This window comes from Podarcis bocagei (genome assembly GCF_964188305.1).
Source record: "Podarcis bocagei genome assembly, chromosome: W".
Lineage (NCBI taxonomy): Eukaryota > Metazoa > Chordata > Lepidosauria > Squamata > Lacertidae > Podarcis > Podarcis bocagei.
Genome location: NC_138131.1, coordinates 72,773,246 through 72,794,746, shown reverse-complemented (window position 1 = coordinate 72,794,746; position 21,501 = coordinate 72,773,246). Strand labels below are relative to the sequence as shown.

Here is a 21,501-nt window from a genome sequence, read left to right as displayed (position 1 = left end):
CCCCCACAAATACGCAGACTTTCTGGAGGTCTTCTGCGAGAAGGAGGCAGACAAGCTACCACCGCACAGGCAATATGACTGCAAGATTGACCTCCTACCAGGGGCGACGCTACCGAAAGGGAAGCTGTATTCCATGTCTGAGGACGAACTACAGGAACTCAAACAGTTCATAGATCACAATTTGGAGCGCGGTTTCATCCGGGAGTCCAAGGCAGTAGGGGGCAGTCCTGTTTTCTTCGTGAAGAAGAAGGACACGCCCCAAAAAAGACTTGTGGTGGATTTTCGCCTCTTGAACAAGATGACCAAGCCCTCTGATTTCCCCATGCCCAGGATTGACGACCTACTGGCGACGGTGCGCAAGGGACGCGTGTTCACCAAGTTGGACCTGCGAGGGGCGTACAATCTCATCCGCATGAGGGAGGGCGATGAGTGGAAGACAGCCATGTTCACGCCTCTGGGCACCTACGAATACAGAGTGATGCCGTTTGGATTGCAAAACGGTTCTCACTGTTTTCAAGCTTTCATGCATCATGTGTTGGCGGGACTCCTCTACAAGAAGTGCGTCTGCTTTCTGGATGACATCCTGATATTCTCCGAATCGCAGCAAGCACATGACCAAGACGTTCGGGAGGTGCTGAAGAGGCTGCAGCAGCATAGACTGTACGCCAAACTGGAGAAGTGCCAGTTCGACACGAAGGAGGTGGATTTCTTGGGCTACAAGTTGTCGGACAAGGGGCTAGCCATGGACAGCGCCAAGGTTCGCGCGGTGTTGGATTGGAAGAGCCCGCGCAACCGGAAGGAGGTCCAGCGATTTGTGGGCTTCGCCAACTTCTATCGCAAGTTTATCAAGGGGTTCGCGATGCAGACGGCGGCTATTACGGACACGCTAAGCTCCAAGAAAAAGAAATTCATCTGGACGGAGCAGGCGGAGCAGTCCTTTCAGGCACTCAAGCGTCTCTTCGCGTCGGAGGAGCAACTGCTGCATATCGACCCCAGCAGACCGATGCGGGTAGAGACAGACGCGTCCGATAGAGCAGTGGGAGCTGTCCTGCTGCAGAGGGACCCACAGGGGGTCTGGAGGCCGGGAGCGTTCTACTCCAGAAAGCTCAGCAAGTCGGAGCAGAACTACACCATCTGGGACAGGGAGTTGCTTGCCATTCATGCAGCTTTCAAGGCGTGGAGACACTTCCTGATCGGCGCCAAGCACACGGTGCAGGTCTGCACGGACCACAAGAATCTGGAGCACTGGCGCACGGCGAAGTTCCTGAACCAGAGGCAGATACGTTGGGCGGAGTTCTTTGCTGACTTCGATTTCCGAATAGAGTACGTCCCAGGCGACACCAACATCATGGCGGATGCACTGTCCCGAAAACCGCAATACCTCGAAGAGGCGACGCCAGCGGCAGCCATGCACATCTTCGCGCCAACAGCGTGGGCGTGCGCTTCAGCCACAGTAGACCTGGATGCGGTGCGGCGGGCGTTGCAGGACGACTCATTCGCGCAGGCGAAGATGGCCGAGGTGCACAAGGGCACGGCGAAGAGCGACGAGTTCCAGATACGTGACGGCTTGCTCTTACGTAAAGGGGCCATCTACGTGCCGGGAGACGAACTTCGCGCCAAGGTACTGCAGCAGTTGCACGACGCACCCACGGCCGGGCACTTTGGCACAGAAAAAACGGTGGAATTAGTCGCAAGGGACTTTTGGTGGCCCAGACTGAGAGGGGAAGTCGCGGACTACGTCGCGAGGTGCGACACCTGCCAGAGGGCCAAACCGGTGCACAAACCACCGGCGGGACTGCTGGAACCGCTGCAAACGCCGTTTGAACCGTGGGAGAGGGTGGCCCTGGACTTTGTCACGGATCTACCCAGCTCGAGAGGCAAGACAGCTGTACTAGTGGTGGTGGACTTGTTCACCAAGATGGCACATTTCATACCGTGTGCGAAGGTGGCCACGGCAGAACAAACAGCCAAACTGTTCATAGATCACGTGTTCAAAGTGCACGGGCTGCCGCGGTCTATACTGTCCGACCGCGGCCGCCAGTTCATCTCGAATTTCTGGCAGAAGCTGATGGGCTTCCTGAACGTCAAGATCAACCTGACATCAGCGAGACACCCGCAGACCAACGGGCAAGCGGAGAGGGTCAATGCCATCATGCAGCAGTACCTGAGATGCTATGCCAATCAACAGCCTGCGACGTGGGTGGATTACCTGCCGCTCGCCGAGTTCGCCTACAACAACACGAAGCACGTGTCCACAGGGGTGACGCCGTTCTTCGCCAACAATGGGAGGAATCCCAGAACCTTCCCGGGACTGGACAGAGTGGGGGAAGGGGAACCGCAGACGGCGGACGCTTTCGCGTCTGAGTTGCAGGAGGTCCACGATCAACTCCGACGGCAGCTGGAGCTAGCGAAGCACGCATACAAGGTGCAAGCTGACAAGCACAGGCGGGTTGGCGAAGAGATCCGAGTGGGAGACTGGGTCTGGTTGGCAGCCCACGCAGTGCCGACCAGATCGTTAGCCAAGAAGAAGTTGGGGCACAAGCAACTCGGTCCATACCAAGTCGAAGCGCAGATCAACCCAGTAGCTTTCAGGCTGGTGCTACCGGAGGGTTCCAGGATGCATCCGGTGTTCCACAGGTCGGTGCTCACTCCCTACAGGACACCTCACAGGTTCCAGGAACCAGGAACGGCACCGAGTCCGTCTCAGAAGCGGACGGAGGCGGGGAGATTGCCACAGCAGGACCCCATCAACGAAGTCACGGAGATTTTGGACTCCAGATGGGGGGAAGACGGAGTAGAATACCTCCTAGCCAGAGAGGGCACCCGGGCCAGTGCTAATAGCTGGGTGCCAGACTACGCTTTGGAGGAACCCCTGCTCAAGGACGAGTTTCATGCCCTTTTCCCACACAGACCCATGCCAGCAGGCTTCTTCGACGACTGGTTGTTCACGCCCACACTTTCCTCCAGCACGTTCCATGGATTCGACTCGGACGGGGAGCCCGCACAGGGCACACGTTCCCCAGAGGGGTCACCGGAGGGTTCGGCGTCCGACACCTCGTATTGGTGGGACGATCGGCCAGAGGAGCAGTGGCGCCGGAGGTGGCTGGAGATGCCAGGTCAAGCGACCGACGCAGAGACTGACATGGACGTGTGCGGGGAGGATCTCGGTTTCGAGCACGGCGGCACTGAAATGGAGGCGGAGCAGCTCACCGTTGACGAACGCGAGGAGGAAGACTCGGAGGTCTTCAGTTGGCGGCCAGCGACGAGGAGCGAACTGTATCCGGCATTCACTCCTGTGATGATGGAGCACCCAGCAACCACCCTTGAAAGCGGGGAGGGGGGAAGGGGGGGCTTCGAGGGGGGGATGGATGTCAGGGGTTCAGGAGCACAGACGCAGAGAAGGGAGGAGACAGAGAGCGAGGGGGAGGAATACGAAGGAAAGATGAGTGGGGATGACGACCCGAGATCACCGAGCCTGTCCAGTGAGTCCGAGGATTCCCAGAAGGGAGCGCCAGCGGTCAGAGCAAGGGGGGAAAGCAGGGGGACACCCCAGGAAGAAGGGTCCAGAGAGGGATCAGAGAGCAGCAGTTGGAGATCGGGACCCACGTGCCCAGCCGGGAGCAGCGGGGAGAAAGGGGACCAGATATCGGGTTCCGGAGGCTTTCAGAAGGAGGGAGGGCATGAGTCAGGAGTAGTCATGCCCACCTCGGGGAGCGACGAAACGATCAAGAGGAAGGTAGAGAGTTGGGCGCGCGCGCCAAGTTCAAATGTAGCGGAAGCTGGCGCAGTAAGCAGCCCAGAGAGTGAGCCAGGTCCCAAAGCCCGCCGCAAGGAGGCGGAAGGGTCAGGGGGGTCCGCGTCAGAAGAGAGTAGGAAAGAAGAGACCCCGGGGGGCAGAAGGACCCAGAGACGGAAGGAAAGGCGCAGGAGGTGGAGCAAGGCTAGGGTATTAAGCTGGTGTGCTAGAGGCGGAGACTCAGACGGGTCTTCGCCGGTCTGACCTAGAAGAAGTAGGGCTGCACATTGCAGTTTGGAAATGGAACCTGTAATCCAATAAAGACTCTTTTAACGTGAAAGCTGGCTAACGTGGTCCTATGTGAGTTGGGACTGGGTGGCAGCCCTGACAGCAGCTTTTTTTTTTGATGTGTTTTGACTGTTTTTTGTTTGATGTGTTTTGACTGTTTTTAGTGGTGTTGCCTGCTTTTTTCCACTTTTTTATTTCAAGGCGTGCATAGGTGGTTTGCCAAAGGGGGGGGGGTGGGCAGACGGGGGAGTCAGATCATTGCCAGTTTTTCTTTTGTGAAATAAGTATTTTCTTGTGTCCTTAACTGTTACTTACCGTATTTTTCGCTCCATAGGGTGCACCTAGGTGTTTTTTTTTTTGGGGGGGGGAATAAAGAAAAAAAAATATCCCCATCCCGCTGGCTGTCTTGGCTTCCTCTTTAGCCACGTGCAACCTCTCCAGCCGGGAGAGGCTGTGCGCGGCTTCGTTTTTAGCCGTGGGGCTGGGGCGGGGGAAGCCCCCAAAACAGGTCCAGGAGCGGCGGCAAGATTGCGCGCAACCTCGCCGCCACTCCTGGAGCTTGCGGGGCTGGGGGCAGGGGAAGCTCGAGCTTCCCCCGACCCCAGCCCCCAGAACAGACAGCTTTCCGCAAGCCTTCCGAGCGCAGCGGGAGTTCCCGCCGGGCTCCGAAGGCTTGCGGATAGCTGCCTGAAGCCGGGGGAGCGCAGCGGGAGTTGGCACTGCACTCCCTGGGTTTCAGGCTGCCTGAAGCCTGCATTCGCTCCATAGGACGCACACACATTTCCCCTTCAGCCCAAAAAGGTTGGGGACTCCTTAGGAACATAGGAATGTGCCTTATACTAAATCAGACCATTGGTCCATCTTGCTCAGTATTGTCCACACTGACTTACAGCAGCTCTCCAAGGTTTTAGGCAGGAATCTCTCCCAGCCCTACCTGGAGATGCCAAGGACTGAACCTGGGACCTTCTGCACACAAGACAGCTGCCTTCTGGAGGACATCATGTCAGCTACCCATGAGTAGCCTTAGGCAAGCCCCTCTCTGCAAGAACCTTTTACATACCGTATTTTTCGCTCTATAACACACACCCGACCATAACACGCACATAGTTTTTAGAGGAGGAAAATCCGTAGGCATGCCACCCGTAGGCATTCCCTCCATAACACGCACAGACATTTCCCCTTACTTTCTAGGAGGAAAAAAGTGAGTGTTATGGTGCAAAAAATACGGTAATTACAGAAAGCTCTTTGAATGCTTATGGAAAATCGCTACATAAGTACTAAATAACATTTATGTCAGCGAAGCAGCTCCAGTCAAGCTCTAAGCTTGGGAGGCCATGAACCACTTGATCCAACCAGATGATCACCTGCTAATTCACCTGACCAGCCTAACCCTAATAGCATGTCACAGTGGGGAAAGCATCTCACCTAAATCCCTGATTGGCACTTGTTCTGTAGTGGTTGGTACCATGGGCCTGGTGTGTGCATGAAGACAAAAAGAGAGAAAGAGGAGGCGAGCTGCTGTGCTTACTGATTAAATGTATTTTTACTGTTGCTGCTCTATACGTTTCGGAGTACATAACTCCCTTCAGGAGCTTTAAATGCTTACAAATTCCTTAGACCCAGAAACACTCTCTTCTGTAAACCTGAGCTCAGAAAACAGCTCTGAATAATCTGCAAAGCAACCTTTTTTTCTTTCTGCACCTCTACAATGAATCAGGTTTACAGTTTGTTGTTGGGGGTAGCTTGCCTCCTCTTTCTCTGACCCTGGGCCTAATCACTACATTGAAAGCCTTCCTTTTGCTGTTCATCCAGCCCAAGTATGTTGGTGCTGAGCAGCATGCCCCTCATTGAAAATTCTTCCAGAGGAGTCATACCCAAAGATACCTGGGGCAGGAAGGGGTGAGCATGGAATTTTATAGAACTATATTAACAGCTTTATAGAATTATATGAACAGCTGTAGGCTGCCAAGACACGCTTCTCACCTGACAGCCTGATGCCTAAATTAAGTGTCCGCATTATAAATGTAGGCCATCAGTTGAAAGCACTCAGTCTTCAACCATGCAGGTTCCCAGTTGTACCATTTAGCGAAAGTTGACACCATCCCTAGCCCTGGTCATGAGTGCTTTGCACATTTTGAGGGTGGAAATTTTGACTTCCATGCCTAGGTATCTTAAATCTCAAGTTGAAGAAGCTGCTGCCACCCTTTAAAAACAGAAACAGAAAACCCCCCACACACTTCAGAATTCAGTTGCTGTAGTCCAGGGGTGGCCAACTCCCAAGAGACTGCGATCTACTCACAGAGTTAAAAACTGGCAGTGATCTACCCCATTTTGGGGGGTTCAGCCAGTGTTCTACTAGTCTTGTTTGCACGCTAACATTAAGATGTGTGGTTTAGCATTATGTGATACAGCTTCAATTGATGGAACTTGTCGTTCCAACATTTTTTGAAGGCACCATCTGGGGTGGGAAAGCTGAACTATATCAAAGTAATCATACAGGGAAAGCAAATTGTATTGAAGCTGGAGGCAACCAAATAAATGTTGGAGAGCTAGGAATTTACTTTTTTTAAGCAAGATCCTTGAGTAGCTCCCTGCTATGGATTGGATCAAAAGATCCTGGCCTCTTCCCTTCCACCCCAGACTCCTGAAAACTGGATCCAGAGGGTCAGGGGAGGCTATTATGTCAGAATGGATGAGTTGCAGATGTGGTATAGCAGGATTTGATACAAGGCGACTTGTGCGGCGAGATCTTAAGATCTCTCTCATTTAAACTGGTCCCTTTGTCTTTTTAAAAGGCCATGCAGGCTTGTGAGGTTGAAACTATCATCCCACTCATTCATGGCTGCAAAAAGCTGGTCCTGGTTGGAGACCCAAAGCAGCTCCCTCCTACAGTTAAATCTATGGTGAGTATGTCAACAATTAAGGTGTTTTGACTATCCCAGAAAAAAAGTTGTAGAGCTGAAAACTGACAGGCTGTTTATAAGCATCTAATGACCCTGCTTTGGGCATAAATAAAGTAAAACATCTATCAGGTCCTTAATGGTGTATGAGCTGCCTACGGTGAAAATGATTCAGTTAGTTTATCGGATCAAATTATTTACACAATTCTGTGAGTTTCTGTGAAATCAGCCTGTGTGATTACCATGTTAGTAGACAACATCCCTTTTGGTTAAAAAGAAGTGTATATACCAAGTACTGTTTTTCTGGGAGACACTCCAATGGCTGGTAGGGCAGAGGCAAGAGTAGATAGGGCCAATGCTTTAAGAATGTATTTTTGTATATGTATATCAAGGGATATTCCCATAGCAGTAGTCTTTGAGAGACTTTTATTTTTCTCAAGCAAAACCATTTCTCTTAGTTCTGATATGCTGCAAAGAGCATAAGGAGAGGGGAGAAGTTCCTGCACCCTCTTACGCTGCCATCTTTCCCACTTTCAAATAAATAAAAGATTGGGTTATTTTGTGGGACTGTTTCCCAAGCCTCTTGGGTAGCCCAGAATAGTTCACTCATTCCTAATCTCTAGTTCAAATACAGGTGAAACTCGGAAAATTAGAATATCGTGGAAAAGTTCATTTATTTCAGTAATTCAACTTAAAAGATGAAACTAATATATGAGATAGACTCATGACATGCAAAGCGAGATATGTCAAGCCTTTATTTGTTATAATTGTGATGATCATGGCGTACAGCTGATGAAAACCCCAAATTAACAATCTCAGAAAATTAGAATATTAAATGAAATCAGCAAAACAAGGATTGCAAATAGAGCAATATTGGACCTCTGAGACATGAGACCGAACAATGCAGAAGAGCTGAAGGCTGCTGTTGAAGCATCCTGGTCTTCCATAACACCTCAGCAGTGCCACAGGCTGATAGCATCCATTCCATGCCGCATTGAGGCAGTAATTGATGCAAAAGGGGCCCAGACCAAGGACTGAGTACATATGCATGCTTCTACTTCTCATCTCTTGTTCTTTAATTGTTGCTGCCTTTGCTTAACCCATTCCCTGAAAGTTTTACTCCTCCTCCCCTCCCTTGCTTTGGCAGAAAGCTGAGGATTACGGCTACAGGCAGTCTCTGATGGGCCGACTCTGCAGACACCTGAATGGGCAAATCCAAGAAAAACACAGTGACAGGCTTCCAGTCCTGTGCTTGAGGACTCAGTACAGGATGCACCCAGAGATCTGCCTCTTCCCTTCCAATTACATCTACGACCATGCCCTGAAAACTGACCGGTGTGTAGACATCTTACTAATTTTTTTACCTTGCCTCAAGGCAACAGGCATTTCATGAAAAGGTGACCTAAGTGTGGACATCGGTTCCATATTACCCTGGAATTTTGGCTGGTGGTCAGGGATGGTGGGGGTTGTATTCCAGCAACACCTGGAGGGTCCTGCTTTAGCTCATCATATCTGGTGTGTTTGTGTGAATGAATGTACTTGCTCTGACACTACTGGTGAGTACTTAGTTGAATGAAAATTCTGTGCATGATCATAGGCCTCAAACCTGACTCTTTCCAGCAACCTAATTTGATACTTTAAGTTTTTTCTTCCATTCTAACCACTTTCTTGTTCTTTCTTTTTTAATATACTGTATATTAAAAATGATGGTGTTAAATTCCATCCATGTACAATTAGATGTATTCAAGTCTCCAGGGCCAGATGAACTGCATCCAAGAGTATTAAAAGAACTGGCAGATGTGATCTCAGAACCACTGGCAGTCATCTTTGAGAATTCCTGGAGAACAGGCGAAGTCCCGGCAGACTGGAGGAGGGCAAATGTTGTCCCTATTTTCAAAAAGGGGAAAAGAAAGGACCCAAATAATTACCTCCCAGTCAGTCTGACATCAATACCAGGGAAGATTCTGGAGCAGATCATGAAGCAAACAGTCTGTGAGCACCTTGAAAGGAATGCTTTTATTACCAATAGTCAGCATGGATTTCTGAAAAATAAGTCATGTCAGACTAACCTGATCTCGTTTTTTGACAGAATTACAAGCCTGGTAGATGAAGGGAATGCAGTGGATGTAGCCTACCTTGATTTCAGCAAGGCATTTGACAAGGTGCCCCATGATATTCTTGTAAAGAAGCTGGTAAAATGCGGTCTTGACTCTGCTACCACTCAGTGGATTTGTAACTGGCTGACTGACCAAACCCAAAGGGTGCTCATCAATGGTTCCTCTTCATCCTGGAGAAGAGTGACTAGTGGGGTGCCACAGGGTTCTGTCTTGGGCCCGGTCTTATTCAACATTTTTATCAACGAATTGGATGATGGACTCAAGGGCATCCTGATCAAATTTGCAGATGACACCAAACTGGGAGGGGTGGCTAACACCCCAGAGGACAGGATCACATTTCAAAACGACCTTGACAGATTAGAGAACTGGGCAAAAACAAACAAGATGAATTTTAACAGGGAGAAATGTAAAGTATTGCACTTGAGGAAAAAAAAAATGAGAGGCACAAATACAAGATGGGGGACACCTGGCTTGAGAAAAGTACATGTGAAATGGATCCAAACTACAAGAAAGAAGATTCCACCTAAACATTAGGAAGAACAAGGCAAAGGCACCTCTTCTCTTGATTGGTCAGTGCTATAAGAAGGTTCCAGGTCTGGCATCGATGAATGTGTAGAAGGGGATTTTTCCTGTTGTGTGCTGCTTTCTTCAGGTATATATTAGCCATGTTCAAATATATAAAAGGATGTCATATAGAGGAGGGAGAAAGGTTGTTTTCTGCTGCTCCAGAGAAGCGGACATGAAGCAATGGATCCAAACTACAAGAAAGAAGATTCCACCTAAACATTAGGAAGAACTTCCTGACAGTAAGAGCTGTTTGACAGTGGAATTTGCTGCCAAGGAGTGTGGTGGAGTCTCCTTCTTTGGAGGTCTTTAAGCAGAGGCTTGACAACCATATGTCAGGCGTGCTCTGATGGTTTTCCTGCTTGGCAGGGGGTTGGACTCGATGGCCCTTGTGGTCTCTTCCAACTCTATGATTCTATGATTCTATGTGTCCAGAGGAGGGCAACCAAAATGGTCAAAGACCTGGAAACGATGCCTTATGAGGAACGGCTAAGGGAGCTGGGCATGTTTAGCCTGGAGAAGAGGAGGTTAAGGGGTGATATGATAGCCATGTTCAAATATATAAAAGGATGTCACATAGAGGAGGGAGAAAGGTTGTTTTCTGCTGCTCCAGAGAAGCAGACACGGAGCAATGGATCCAAACTACAAGAAAGAAGATTCCACCTAAACTTTAGGAAGAACTTCCTGACAGTAAGAGCTGTTCGACAGTGGAATTTGCTGCCAAGGAGTGTGGTGGAGTCTCCTCCTTTGGAGGTCTTTAAGCAGAGGCTTGACAACCATATGTCAGGAGTGCTCTGATGGTGTTTCGTGCTTGGCAGGGGGTTGGACTCGTTGGCCCTTGTGGTCTCTTCCAACTCTATGATTCTATGATTCTATGATTCTAATTTTTAGTGAACGTTCCCTAATAGTTGCTGACAGAAATTTATATGGTGCTTTTGTCCATAAATTGTTCTGTTTAACCTCTTCAGTGTTTATATCCCAATTTAATTCCCACCAGCTTTTTAGATTTTGTTGGGGGCAAAATTGGTTCTCAATAAGTGTTTTGTATAAAAGGGAAATGCTATCTCTTATTACTATATTTTCATATTCTGTTAGTTTACTTGTAGCTTCATTTTTAATCTGTGTATTTGTAAGAAATGATCTCGGCTGATATCCTAACAGCCATGAAATTTGATTATTTTCTAAACGTACTTGCATTTCTGCTATTGTAAGAGGTTGTATAAGCCTCTGGATTTTTCTGTATAAGCCTCTGGATTTTTTGCCCTTCCACTGCTATTCACTGAATATGTTTGTCATGCTGTTTGAATATTCCCCTTCATGTAGAAAACGATGACATCAGGGAGAACAGTTTCTGTCATCCCCCACACCACCTCCCTGACATGCGAGTTTTCTCTATGTGGGGAACATCATGTGAATGATTATGTGACGGATAGTGTTTCCTCCTGCAGTGAAGAATTGAGCAAATAGACCTCAGCACACTGCTTTTTAAAAGCTATTATGATTTCTCATTGCATTATAGGTGGACAGAAGAGAGCCGATTCTCTTTGGAATGGCCCTTCCTACCGTACCTCCTCTTTGATGTTTTGGATGGCCAGGAAGAACAGGAGAGCAAGTAAGTTTTTCATTTATTTGCTTTGTGAATTTGTAGTCGCACTTTTCAAAGTGGCTAACAGGAGTAAAATAAAGAAACAAAATTTAAAATCCCACATAAAGCCAACACTGTTTTTTATTAATTACATTTGTTAGCTGCTTTTTACACAAACAAATCTCTTTTTTATAATATTTTTATTAATTTTCACCAAAAGAAAAATAGATAAACATTTCAACTTAACAAATTTTCTCATTTTTGGACTTCCATCAGCCATTCTGACAATCATCCGAATTAAACTTTTTAGTTACACATTTCCTGAATTTCCTGTTGCCTTTTAACGTACCCATCCACACCTGTTTTTCTTTCTTACAATATTTCTTAAGTTTTTACAGAGCTTCTTTAAATGCCACTAACGTTATTTCGTTATCACTTATACCTCCCCAATACTCGACTAATTTTCCCCAGTCCTCGATAAACTTTTGATCTCGTTTGTATCTGATCTTCCCTGTCATTTTATCAAGTTCTGCATAGTCCATCAGCTTCATTCTCCACTCCTCCAAAGTAGGTACTTGTTCCTGTTTCCATCTCTGGGCCAATAATATTCTTGCCGCTGTTACTGCATATTGGAAAAGTTTACAGTCCTTTCTGTTTATTTCATTTCCTATGATTCCTAAAAGAAAAGCCTCTGGTTTCTTAGCAAATGTATATTTCAACATTTTTTTCAATTCTTTATATATCAATTCCCAGAAGCTCTTCACTTTCTTACATTCCCACCACATATGGTAAAAAGTGCCATCCTTTTCTTTACATTTCCAACATTTCTTACATGTTTTATACATTTTTGCAAGTTTTACCGGTGTAATATACCATCTATAAATCATTTTCATAACATTTTCCTTTAACGCAGTATTCTTTAAGATCCTTTTTAAACAATTCAGTTATTTGAAAATAATGCAACCAATCATATACATACTCTTTTACTTCTTCATAGGGTTTCATTTTCCATTTCCCCCCTTCCTTAACAATCAAATTTCCATATGTAATCCAATTCCTTCTCATATTGATTTTTTAAACACTCATAACCTCTAATGGAGATAACCAGTGCGGGATTTTTTGGTTCGAGTAGGTTTTTATACCTATCCCATATTTCTATCAACGATCTTCGGAAAATGTGGTTCTCAAAACCTTTATGGATTTTCTTTTTTTCAAGCCATAAGTAGGCGTGCCACCCAAATCTGTTATCAAACCCTTCTATGTCTAACAACTCTGTATTTTCTAATTTTACCCATTTCTTTAACCAACAGAGACATGAGGCTTCATAATATAGAATCATAGAATCATAGAATCATAGAGTTGGAAGAGACCACAAGGGCCATCAAGTCCAACCCCCTGCCAAGCAGGAAACACCATCAGAGCACTCCTGACATATACCCATAAAAGCCTTTTTTGTTGCTTTTAACCTCTCTAGCAAGCCTGAGTTCATTCTGTGCTTTAGCTTTTCTGACTTTGTGTCTACACGTGCTGGCTATTTGTTTGAATTCCTCTTTGGTGGTTTCCCCCCTTTTCCATTTTTTGTACACATCCTATTTTAATCTTAACTCAGTTAAAAGTTCTTTAGATAGCCACCCTGGCTTCTTTAGGCACCTTCCATGTTTCCGTCTCATTGGTATTGCCTGACGTTGTGCTTTTACTATCTCCCTCTTAACAAACTCCCAGCCATCATGAACTTCCTTTCCTTTTAGTATTACTGTCCATGGTATCTCACCCAGCACTTCCCTAAGTTTTATATACCCTTATTTTTCGCTCTATAACACGCACCTGACCATAACACGCACATCGTTTTTAGAGGAGGAAAACGGGGGGGGGGATTCTGAATGAAACAGTGGATGTATCGTTTTTGTGCTTCATGCTGTGGCCACAGACATGTGATCTGATGGTGAATTTGGGGTGACCCAATGCAAAAATCCTGAGAATCCCTGTGGATTCATGCTTTGTAACCATGTTTTTGCACCATTGCAGCCCCAAGCAACAGTGGGTGCGTGATTTTTGGGGGGCAGGCTGTAGCCATGGACATGCTATGTGATCTGATGGTGAATTTGGGGTGACCCAATGCAAAGATCCTGAGGATCCATGTGGATCCATGCTTTGTAACCATGTTTTTGCACCATTGCAGCCCCAAGCAACAGTGGGTGCGTGATTTTTTTGGGGCAGGCTGTAGCCATGGACATGCTATGTGATCTGATGGTGAATTTGGGGTGACCCAATGCAAAGATCCTGAGGATCCATGTGGATCCATGCTTTGTAACCACATTTTTGCACCATTGTAGCCCCAGGCAACAGTGGGTGCGTGATTTTTGGGGGGCAGGCTGTAGCCATGGACATGCTATGTGATCTGATGGTGAATTTGGGGTGACCCAATGCAAAGATCCTGAGGATCCATGTGGATCCATGCTTTGTAACCACATTTTTGCACCATTGTAGCCCCAGGCAACAGTGGGTGCATGATTTTTGGGGGGCAGGCTATAGCCATAGACATGCTATGTGATCTGATGGTGAATTTGGGGTGACCCAATGCAGAGATCCTGAGGATCCATGTGGATCCATGCTTTGTAGCTGCATTTTAAGTGGGGAGGGAAGAAAAACACAGAAGGGACAAGGAGCATAAAAATGCAGGAGAGGGATTTAACGGGAGGGAGGAAAGAAAAGCAAAAGTCCCCCCCACCCAAGCCAGCCCTCTCTCCACCTGCATGTTTTCTTTTTTTTTTTTATAATAATTTTTATTGCGTCTTTTTCCACATTACAGATATAACAATAACAAAAAGTAAACAAAAAAAAGAACACGAAAAGGCAAATAAAAAAAGAAAAGAAAAAAGAAGAAACAAGAACAATAAAACCAGACCATTTCATCAACTTATTTCTAATTTCTATCGAACTTCCCCGCGTCTCCCCATAATGCATTCTTGACAATAAAGTTATCAGCAAGTTATAACCTTGTTTCGTGTGTTTTTTGTATTTTCAATTACTATTCAAGTTTAAATCTCTTATATTCCAATTGTTTTAAAAATCTTACAATGTTTCTTTTTTACCCATTTAAACTTTGATTCTTCCATAGATAATTCAACTTTCATAAATAATCTGCTTATATTGCTGGGGCTGACATTCCGAATCATGCGACATCTTAAGATTCATATAATTTATAATACTTTTGCAAATAGTCCTTAAATTTTTTCCAATCCTCCTCCATCGCTTCTTCTCCCAGGTCTCGGATCCTTGCAGTCATCTCGGCTAATTCCATGTAGTTCATCAATTGCGTCTGCCAGTCCTCCAGTGTGGGCAAATCTTGAGTCTTCCAATGCTTAGCAATAAGAATTCTTGCTGCTGTTGTAGCATACATAAAAAAGGTTCTGTCCTTCTTTAACACCTTCTGGCCGACAATGCCCAGAAGGAAGGCCTCTGGTTTCTTAGGGAAGGTGTATTTAAACACCTTTTTTAACTCATTGTAGATCATTTCCCAGTAGGCCTTCAATCTTGGGCAGGTCCACCAAAGGTGTAAGAATGTCCCCTCAGCTTCCTTACACTTCCAACACTTGTTATCGGACAAATGGTATATCTTAGCCAGCTTGACCGGGGTCATGTACCACCTGTATACCATTTTCATAATGTTTTCTTTCAAAGCATTACATGCAGTAAACTTCATACCGGTGGTCCATAACCTCTCCCAGTCTTCTGACATGATGTTATATCCAATGTCCTGAGCCCATTTTATCATAGCTGATTTAACTGTCTCATCCTGAGTGTTCCATTTAAGCAGCAAGTTGTACATTCTCGATAATAACTTGGTCTTTGGTTCTAACAGCTCTGTCTCAAGTTTCGATTTTTCCACCTGGAATCCTATTTTTTTGTCTAGCTTAAAAACCTCATTAATTTGGGCATAATGTAGCCAACCTTGCACCATACTTTGTAGTTTTTCGAAGCTCTGCAGCCTCCATTTACCTCCAATATTTTCTATTATTTCCCAATATTTCGGCCAGTAGGCCTCCATATTGGGTTTTTTCCGAGCTTTGGCCTCAATTGGTGATACCCACCTCGGAGTTTTACTTTCTAATAAGTCTTTGTATTTTTTCCAGACCATAAATATTGCTTTTCTGACAATATGGTTTTTAAACATTCCATATGTTTTTGCCTTGTCATACCACAAATACGCATGCCAACCTAACGAGTTATTAAAGCCTTCCAGATCCAGGACATCAGTGTTTTCCAACAAAATCCAATCTTTCATCCAGCAGAAGGCTGCAGCTTCGTAATATAACCTTAAGTCCGGCAGGGCAAATCCCCCTCTCTCCTTTGCATCAGTTAGTATTTTAAACTTTATTCGGGGCTTTTTGCCCTGCCAGACAAATTTAGAGATATCCTTCTGCCACTTTCCAAAACATTCCACTCTGTCCACAATCTGCAAGGCCTGAAACAAAAACAACATCTTTGGCAAAACGTTCATTTTTATAGCTGCAATTCGGCCTAACAAGGATAACTTCAGTCTTGACCAAATTTCTAAATCTTTTTTAACTTCTAACCAACATTTCTCATAATTATCTTTAAATAAATTCAGGTTCTTGGAAGAGAGATTAACCCCCAGGTATTTCACTTTTTTAACAATGTTTAGTTCTGTTTCCTTCTGAAACCCTTCTGTTTCAGTAGCTGTCAAATTTTTCCCTAACACCTTAGTTTTTTGTTTGTTCAACTTGAAACCCGCCACCCGACCAAATTTCTGTATCAGTTCCAGTACTTTTTTTGTACTAGATTCTGGCTCCTCTAATGTTAAAACCAAGTCATCTGCAAATGCTTTCAGTTTATATTGTTTCACTCCGACCCGTATTCCTTGTATCTGCCGATCCTTCCTTATCATGTTCAGCAAAACCTCCAGGACTGAAATAAACAATAAAGGGGACAGGGGGCACCCCTGGCGTGTTCCTTTTTCAATCTGGAGTTCTTCTGTCACCACATTGTTCACTATCAACTTAGCTTTTTGTTCGGAATAGATTGCTTCTATTCCGTTCTCAAACCCCCTTCCCACTCCCATCCCTTCCAAGTTTTTCTTCATAAATTTCCAAGAAATATTGTCAAAGGCTTTCTCCGCATCAATAAAAATTAACACTGCTTTAGTGTTAATATTTGTTTGTAAAAGTTCCAGAATATCAATAATATTCCTAGTGTTATCAAACAAATGTCTACCTGGGAGAAAGCCTGCTTGGTCCTTATGAATTACTTCATTTAAAACCTTCTTAAATCTATTTGCCAAAATGTCTGCAAATATTTTGTAATCCACGTTTAGGAGTGAGATGGGACGGTAATTCTTGAGTTGAGTCTTTTCAGTTTCCACTTTAGGTATCAGTGTGATGAATGCTTCTTTCCACGTATCTGGTGCCCTTCCTCCCTCCATAATCTGGTTGCAAACCTCCATTAATGGTTGTATCAAATAGTCTTTTAACGTCTTATAGTACTTGGAGGTAAGTCCATCAGAGCCTGGAGATTTGCCTAGCTGCATATTCTGAATGGCATCCTCAATTTCCTGTTGTGTTATTTTACAATTCAAGATTGATCTCTTCTCTTGGGATAATTCTGGTAGGCCATTGTCTTTCAAGAATTGTTCTATCTCAATTACTTCCTCGGACCCTTGTGTAAAAAGTTTTTTAAAATATTTCTGGAAACACTTTCTAATTTCTCCCGGTTTCTGAATATTTTTCCCTTCAACTTCTAGATTGGTAACATAATTTAATTTTTGTCTCTTTTTCAACTGCCAAGCTAGCAGTTTCCCACATTTATTCGCAGATTCAAAAGATCTTTGTTTCATTTGTTTGATTTTCCATTCCACTTCTTGGTTGATCAATTTCGTATATTGTGATTGGTGGAATTTGATTTCTCTTAGAGTCTCTTTTGATTTTGGATTCAATCTTAGTTTTTTCTCTCCTTCTCTTATCTTCTCTAGTATCTTATCCTTTTTCCCATTCCAGAATTTTTTCTTAATCGTATTCTGTTGTATCAGAAACCCTCTCATAACAGCTTTACTTGCGTCCCAGATTATTCTTTTTTCCACCGAGGTGTTCAAGTTAATTTCAAAGTAGTCCTTTAAAGCTTTTTGGGCCTTCTTTACAATCTCTTGATCTCTTAGCAGGTTGTCATTCATTTTCCATCTGAAGGAATCGGCAGTAGTAAATCTCATTTCCATTTTCAGAGCGTTATGGTCGGAGCAAGTCTTTGGGCAGATTTCTACTCTTGTAGTCTTAGGTGCCAGCCCTCTGGTTGTCCAAATTTGGTCGATTCTTGTCCATGACAGGTGGGCCTCAGAAAAGAAAGTTCCTTCTTTACCTAGGGGGTTTCTCGTCCTCCATAAATCAATCAAATCCATATTGTCAGTTAGTTCAAAGAAGGTTTTTGGTAGTCTTCCATCTTTAGTCAGATTCTGGTTCTGTGACTTGTCCATAAGAGTAGAGACGACCCCATTCATATCTCCCATCATAATGATATTAGAATAGTCCAGATAGTCCAGTAATGTCTCATGTAGCTTCTTGTAGAATTCTGATTTCCCCTCGTTCGGTGCATAGATTCCTAAAATCAAAACTTTTTCTCCTTGGATTTGTATTTCAATTGCCAGGGTTCTTCCTTGTTCGTCTTTAAACAAGAATTTTGGTGATAAATTCTCCTTTGCATAGATCACCACGCCTCTCTTTTTGACTCTGTCTGATGAAATAAATTCTTGGCCTAGTCTTTTGTTTATTAACACCTTCCTATGGAGCCTGGTCACATGTGTTTCTTGTAAACATATTATGTCCAAATTTTCTTTCTTTAAAATATGGAATATCCTTTTGCGTTTTTCCGGGGAATTTGCGCCATTAATGTTCCAGCTATACAGCTGCAGAGACATCCTGTATCAATCTGTTGTTGCTCTTATGGGGCGTCTTCTTTTTTGTCCAAATCCGAGGGTGCTGGTTCTTTTCCAGACTCTGGTGGAGGCCAAAGAGTTGCTGTTCCTTTCTGCAGGTCTTCTCCGTGGTCGTGCAGAAACTTCTGGCTGTCCTCTTTCGTTTTGATTTTAATCTTCTTTCCTTTGTAGTTGAATGATATACTTTGTGGAAACTCCCACCTGTACGGTATTCCGTTGCCTCTCAACAGTCCAGCTAGGTCAGTGTAGTTAGATCTGAGATCCAATAATTGTTTAGGAATATCCTTGTAAATTTGTGCTCTTCTGTCCTGGATCTCGAGTGCTTTGTTAAAATGTAGGTCCAGTAGCTTGTCTCTCTCCTGCTTGGCCCTTAAAATAATCAAACAGTCTCTGGGCCTGTCTTTCCTGGTAACTCTTCCCAGTCTGAATGCAGTTGTTATTTTAAAATCCGTATCTTCCTTTATACCCCAGAATTTAGAAAATTCTGCTGTCAAAAAACCAATCAGGTCCTCTTTCTCAATCTCTGGGATGGAACGTAATCTTAAATTATTTTCCCTGTTTCTCAGTTCCGCTAAAGCCAGGTGGGTTTGCTGGTCGCTAATATGTTTGTGTAGCGGCCTTACCTCTCCTTTCAATTCCTCCACTTTCTGAATTGCTTCACCTGCTTTTTCATTCGCAGCCTCGGCCAACTTCCGATTTTCAGATGTGGCGTCCTTTAAGTTTCCGATATCTTGTGAATGCTTAGCCACCTGTTCAGAAAGTTTGGTAATTGAAGATATGGCTAAATCAACTTTTGCCGATTGGTCATCAACCTTTTTATTCAAAATTGCAAATTGTTGTAACATTTCCTCTAAGAGAGTGTTGGTGCTCCCTGCTGCCATGTCCTCAGCTGTTGGCTGATCAGCTTCCTTGGATGGAGCTGCTGTTGTTGATGCAGCTCCCTGTAGAACAGCAGGGACTGAAGATCTGCGAGCCTGAGAAATCAAAGTTGTTTGTACCAGTTGGCCTTTCCCTGCTTTCGATGAAGCTCTTGTTCTTGGTGGGCCACTCATTCCACACCTGTCTTTAGATTCAAGGTCAAACTGTCAAAAGTTCCATGGGAAAGACAGGCTTCAAAGTAAACAACCAAGCCACAGAGAGTCAAAACAAAGTTGGTTCCCAGAGAATTGTAAATCCCAAGCCCACTAGAGGGAGTATTGTTACAATTCAAGAAAGAAGAAGGAAGAAAGTTTCAGTCGCCATTAAAGTTTCTGCAGTTAAATAAGTAAGCAATAGTCCTTAGAGAAGACTTTTTCCCCTCTAGCAGAGCCCTTTCAATATTGCCAGTAGTTTGTCTTGAGGTGCAAGATACAGTTATTAAATTGTATCCACCAGTGCTGCCTCTATATATCCATTTCAACTTTGTAATTGTATCCGCAAAGAAGCCTTTTACCCCCTGCAAGTCCGAGGCTGGGGTTTTCGAAGTTTTAAAGTCCAATAAAGAAGATAGTCCCCACTTAAAGTAAACACTATGTCAAAAAAAAAGTAAAAGTTACTTGCCTTTCCCTTCAATTGCTAGCTTCACCAGACGCATGTATTTCCCAATTTAAAGCCTTTTCCTGTTGCTTCCAGCTTGTCAGTTCCTTTGCCTTTGATCACTAAGCACCACCGGGAGACGGACTTCCTTTTTCTCGTCTCCCGCTTTCAGCCAAATTCATAAATTTGTAATCCAATTCCGGGTAAATCTTACTCACGAGTAGTTGATTTGTAATCCAATATTAAGGAAGAAAGGTCGGCGCTCATCAGTAACAGCCGCGCGGCTTCACTCCCGCAGAAAGAGCGATGAATCCACAGCACCGCTTCCCCTCCGCGCTTCCGGAGCCCCTTACGGGGTCCCTTCTTCGTTTTGGGGGTCGCTCTTGGTGCCCGCCGGATCCCACGGCCACGAGCTCGTTCTGCTCGTGGTTTTACTTAGTGGGTCGTCGCTTTGCCGCAGCGAACGACCCTTTCCTGCGGAGCCCCTCTTCGCAGCGCAAAGAGGACCGCCATTACTTGTTTCGCGCCGCCTCCGGAAGTCCTCCACCTGCATGTTTTCTGGCTGCCTGCGAGGAGCAGGGAGAGGAATTAGAAGGAAGGACGCTCTGCTTTCCCCTCTGCTTGCCTGGGGATTTGCCTGCTCTTTGTTCCGTTTGAGCAAACACAGCAACGAAACAGAGGAGGGTGGGCAGTAAGACCCTGAGGCAGAATGCAGGAAAGCAGCAACTTCCTCTTTTCAGGTTTGCCTTCTCCGACACGCGATTTGATTTTTTACTGATTTTTGTTCCTGCGCTTGCCCTAGTCGGCTCCAGGGACCACACATTCGCTCAATAACACGCACAGACATTCCCCCTTCCTTTTTAGGAGAAAAAAATCTGCGTGTTATAGAGAGAAAAATATGGTAGTTTCAAGTCTGGCAGGGCGAAGCCTCCTCTTTCTTTAGCATCTGTTAATAACTTAAACTGAATTCTTGGCTTCTTACCCTGCCAGATATACCTTGAAATTACTCTTTGCCACTCTTTGAAGGTCACAGTCCCCTTGATTATTGGAATTGTCTGAAACAAAAATAACAATTTTGGCAGCACGCTCATCTTTATAGATGAAATCCTTCCCCACAACGATAACTTCATTCGTCCCCACACCTCCAGATCTTTCTTTATTCCGTTCCACACTGGTAAATAGTTATTCTGGTACAAATCAATATTCTTTTGGGTTATCCAAATACCCAAATATTTCACCTTCTTCACCACTTCTATACCCGTTTGTTGTTGCATTGTTCCTATCGTATCTTGATCCATATTCTTAGCAATTATTTTAGTCTTTTTCTTATTCAATATAAATCCTGCCACTTGACCAAATCTTTCCACCTCTATAAGTATATTTTTAACACTTTCCAAAGGTTCTTCCACCGTTAAGACCAGATCATTGGCAAAGGCTTTAACCTTATATTCATTCCGGCCTACTGCCACCCCTTTTATTACCTCATTTTCCCTTACAGCTTTTAGAAAGACTTCCAGGACCATGATGAATAACAGTGGCGAAAGTGGACACCCTTGTCTTGTACCCTTGGTTATCCCTATTTCTTCCATAATCACATTGTTAACAATCAATTTAGCCTTCTGTTCAGTATATATTGCCTTTATATATACACAAACAAATCTCAAAGCAACTTAACAGATAAAAACAATGAAAACTTAAAACACAATGTGTAATTTCATACACTTCTATCATGTCGCCTGTTTTCTAAAGTAAAAAGTCCCAAATGCTGCCACCTTTCCTCATAGGGGAGTCACTCCATCCCCTTCATCATTTGGGCTGCCCTTTTCCTGAACCTTTTCCTTTTTGAGGAGGCG

At 44.7% G+C, this 21,501-nt stretch overlaps 1 protein-coding gene across 1 annotated transcript in view; it reads left to right on the top strand.

The window, feature by feature from the left end:
* LOC308578268 (putative helicase senataxin) overlaps positions 1-21,501 on the top strand; it is a 180,073-nt gene that overhangs the window by 109,979 nt on the left and 48,593 nt on the right. The window contains exons 13-15 of the mRNA XM_081178517.1: positions 6,820-6,927; positions 8,072-8,259; positions 11,125-11,217. Coding sequence (XP_081034643.1) covers positions 6,820-6,927; positions 8,072-8,259; positions 11,125-11,217 — 389 coding nt within the window. The remainder of the gene's footprint in view (positions 1-6,819; positions 6,928-8,071; positions 8,260-11,124; positions 11,218-21,501) is intronic.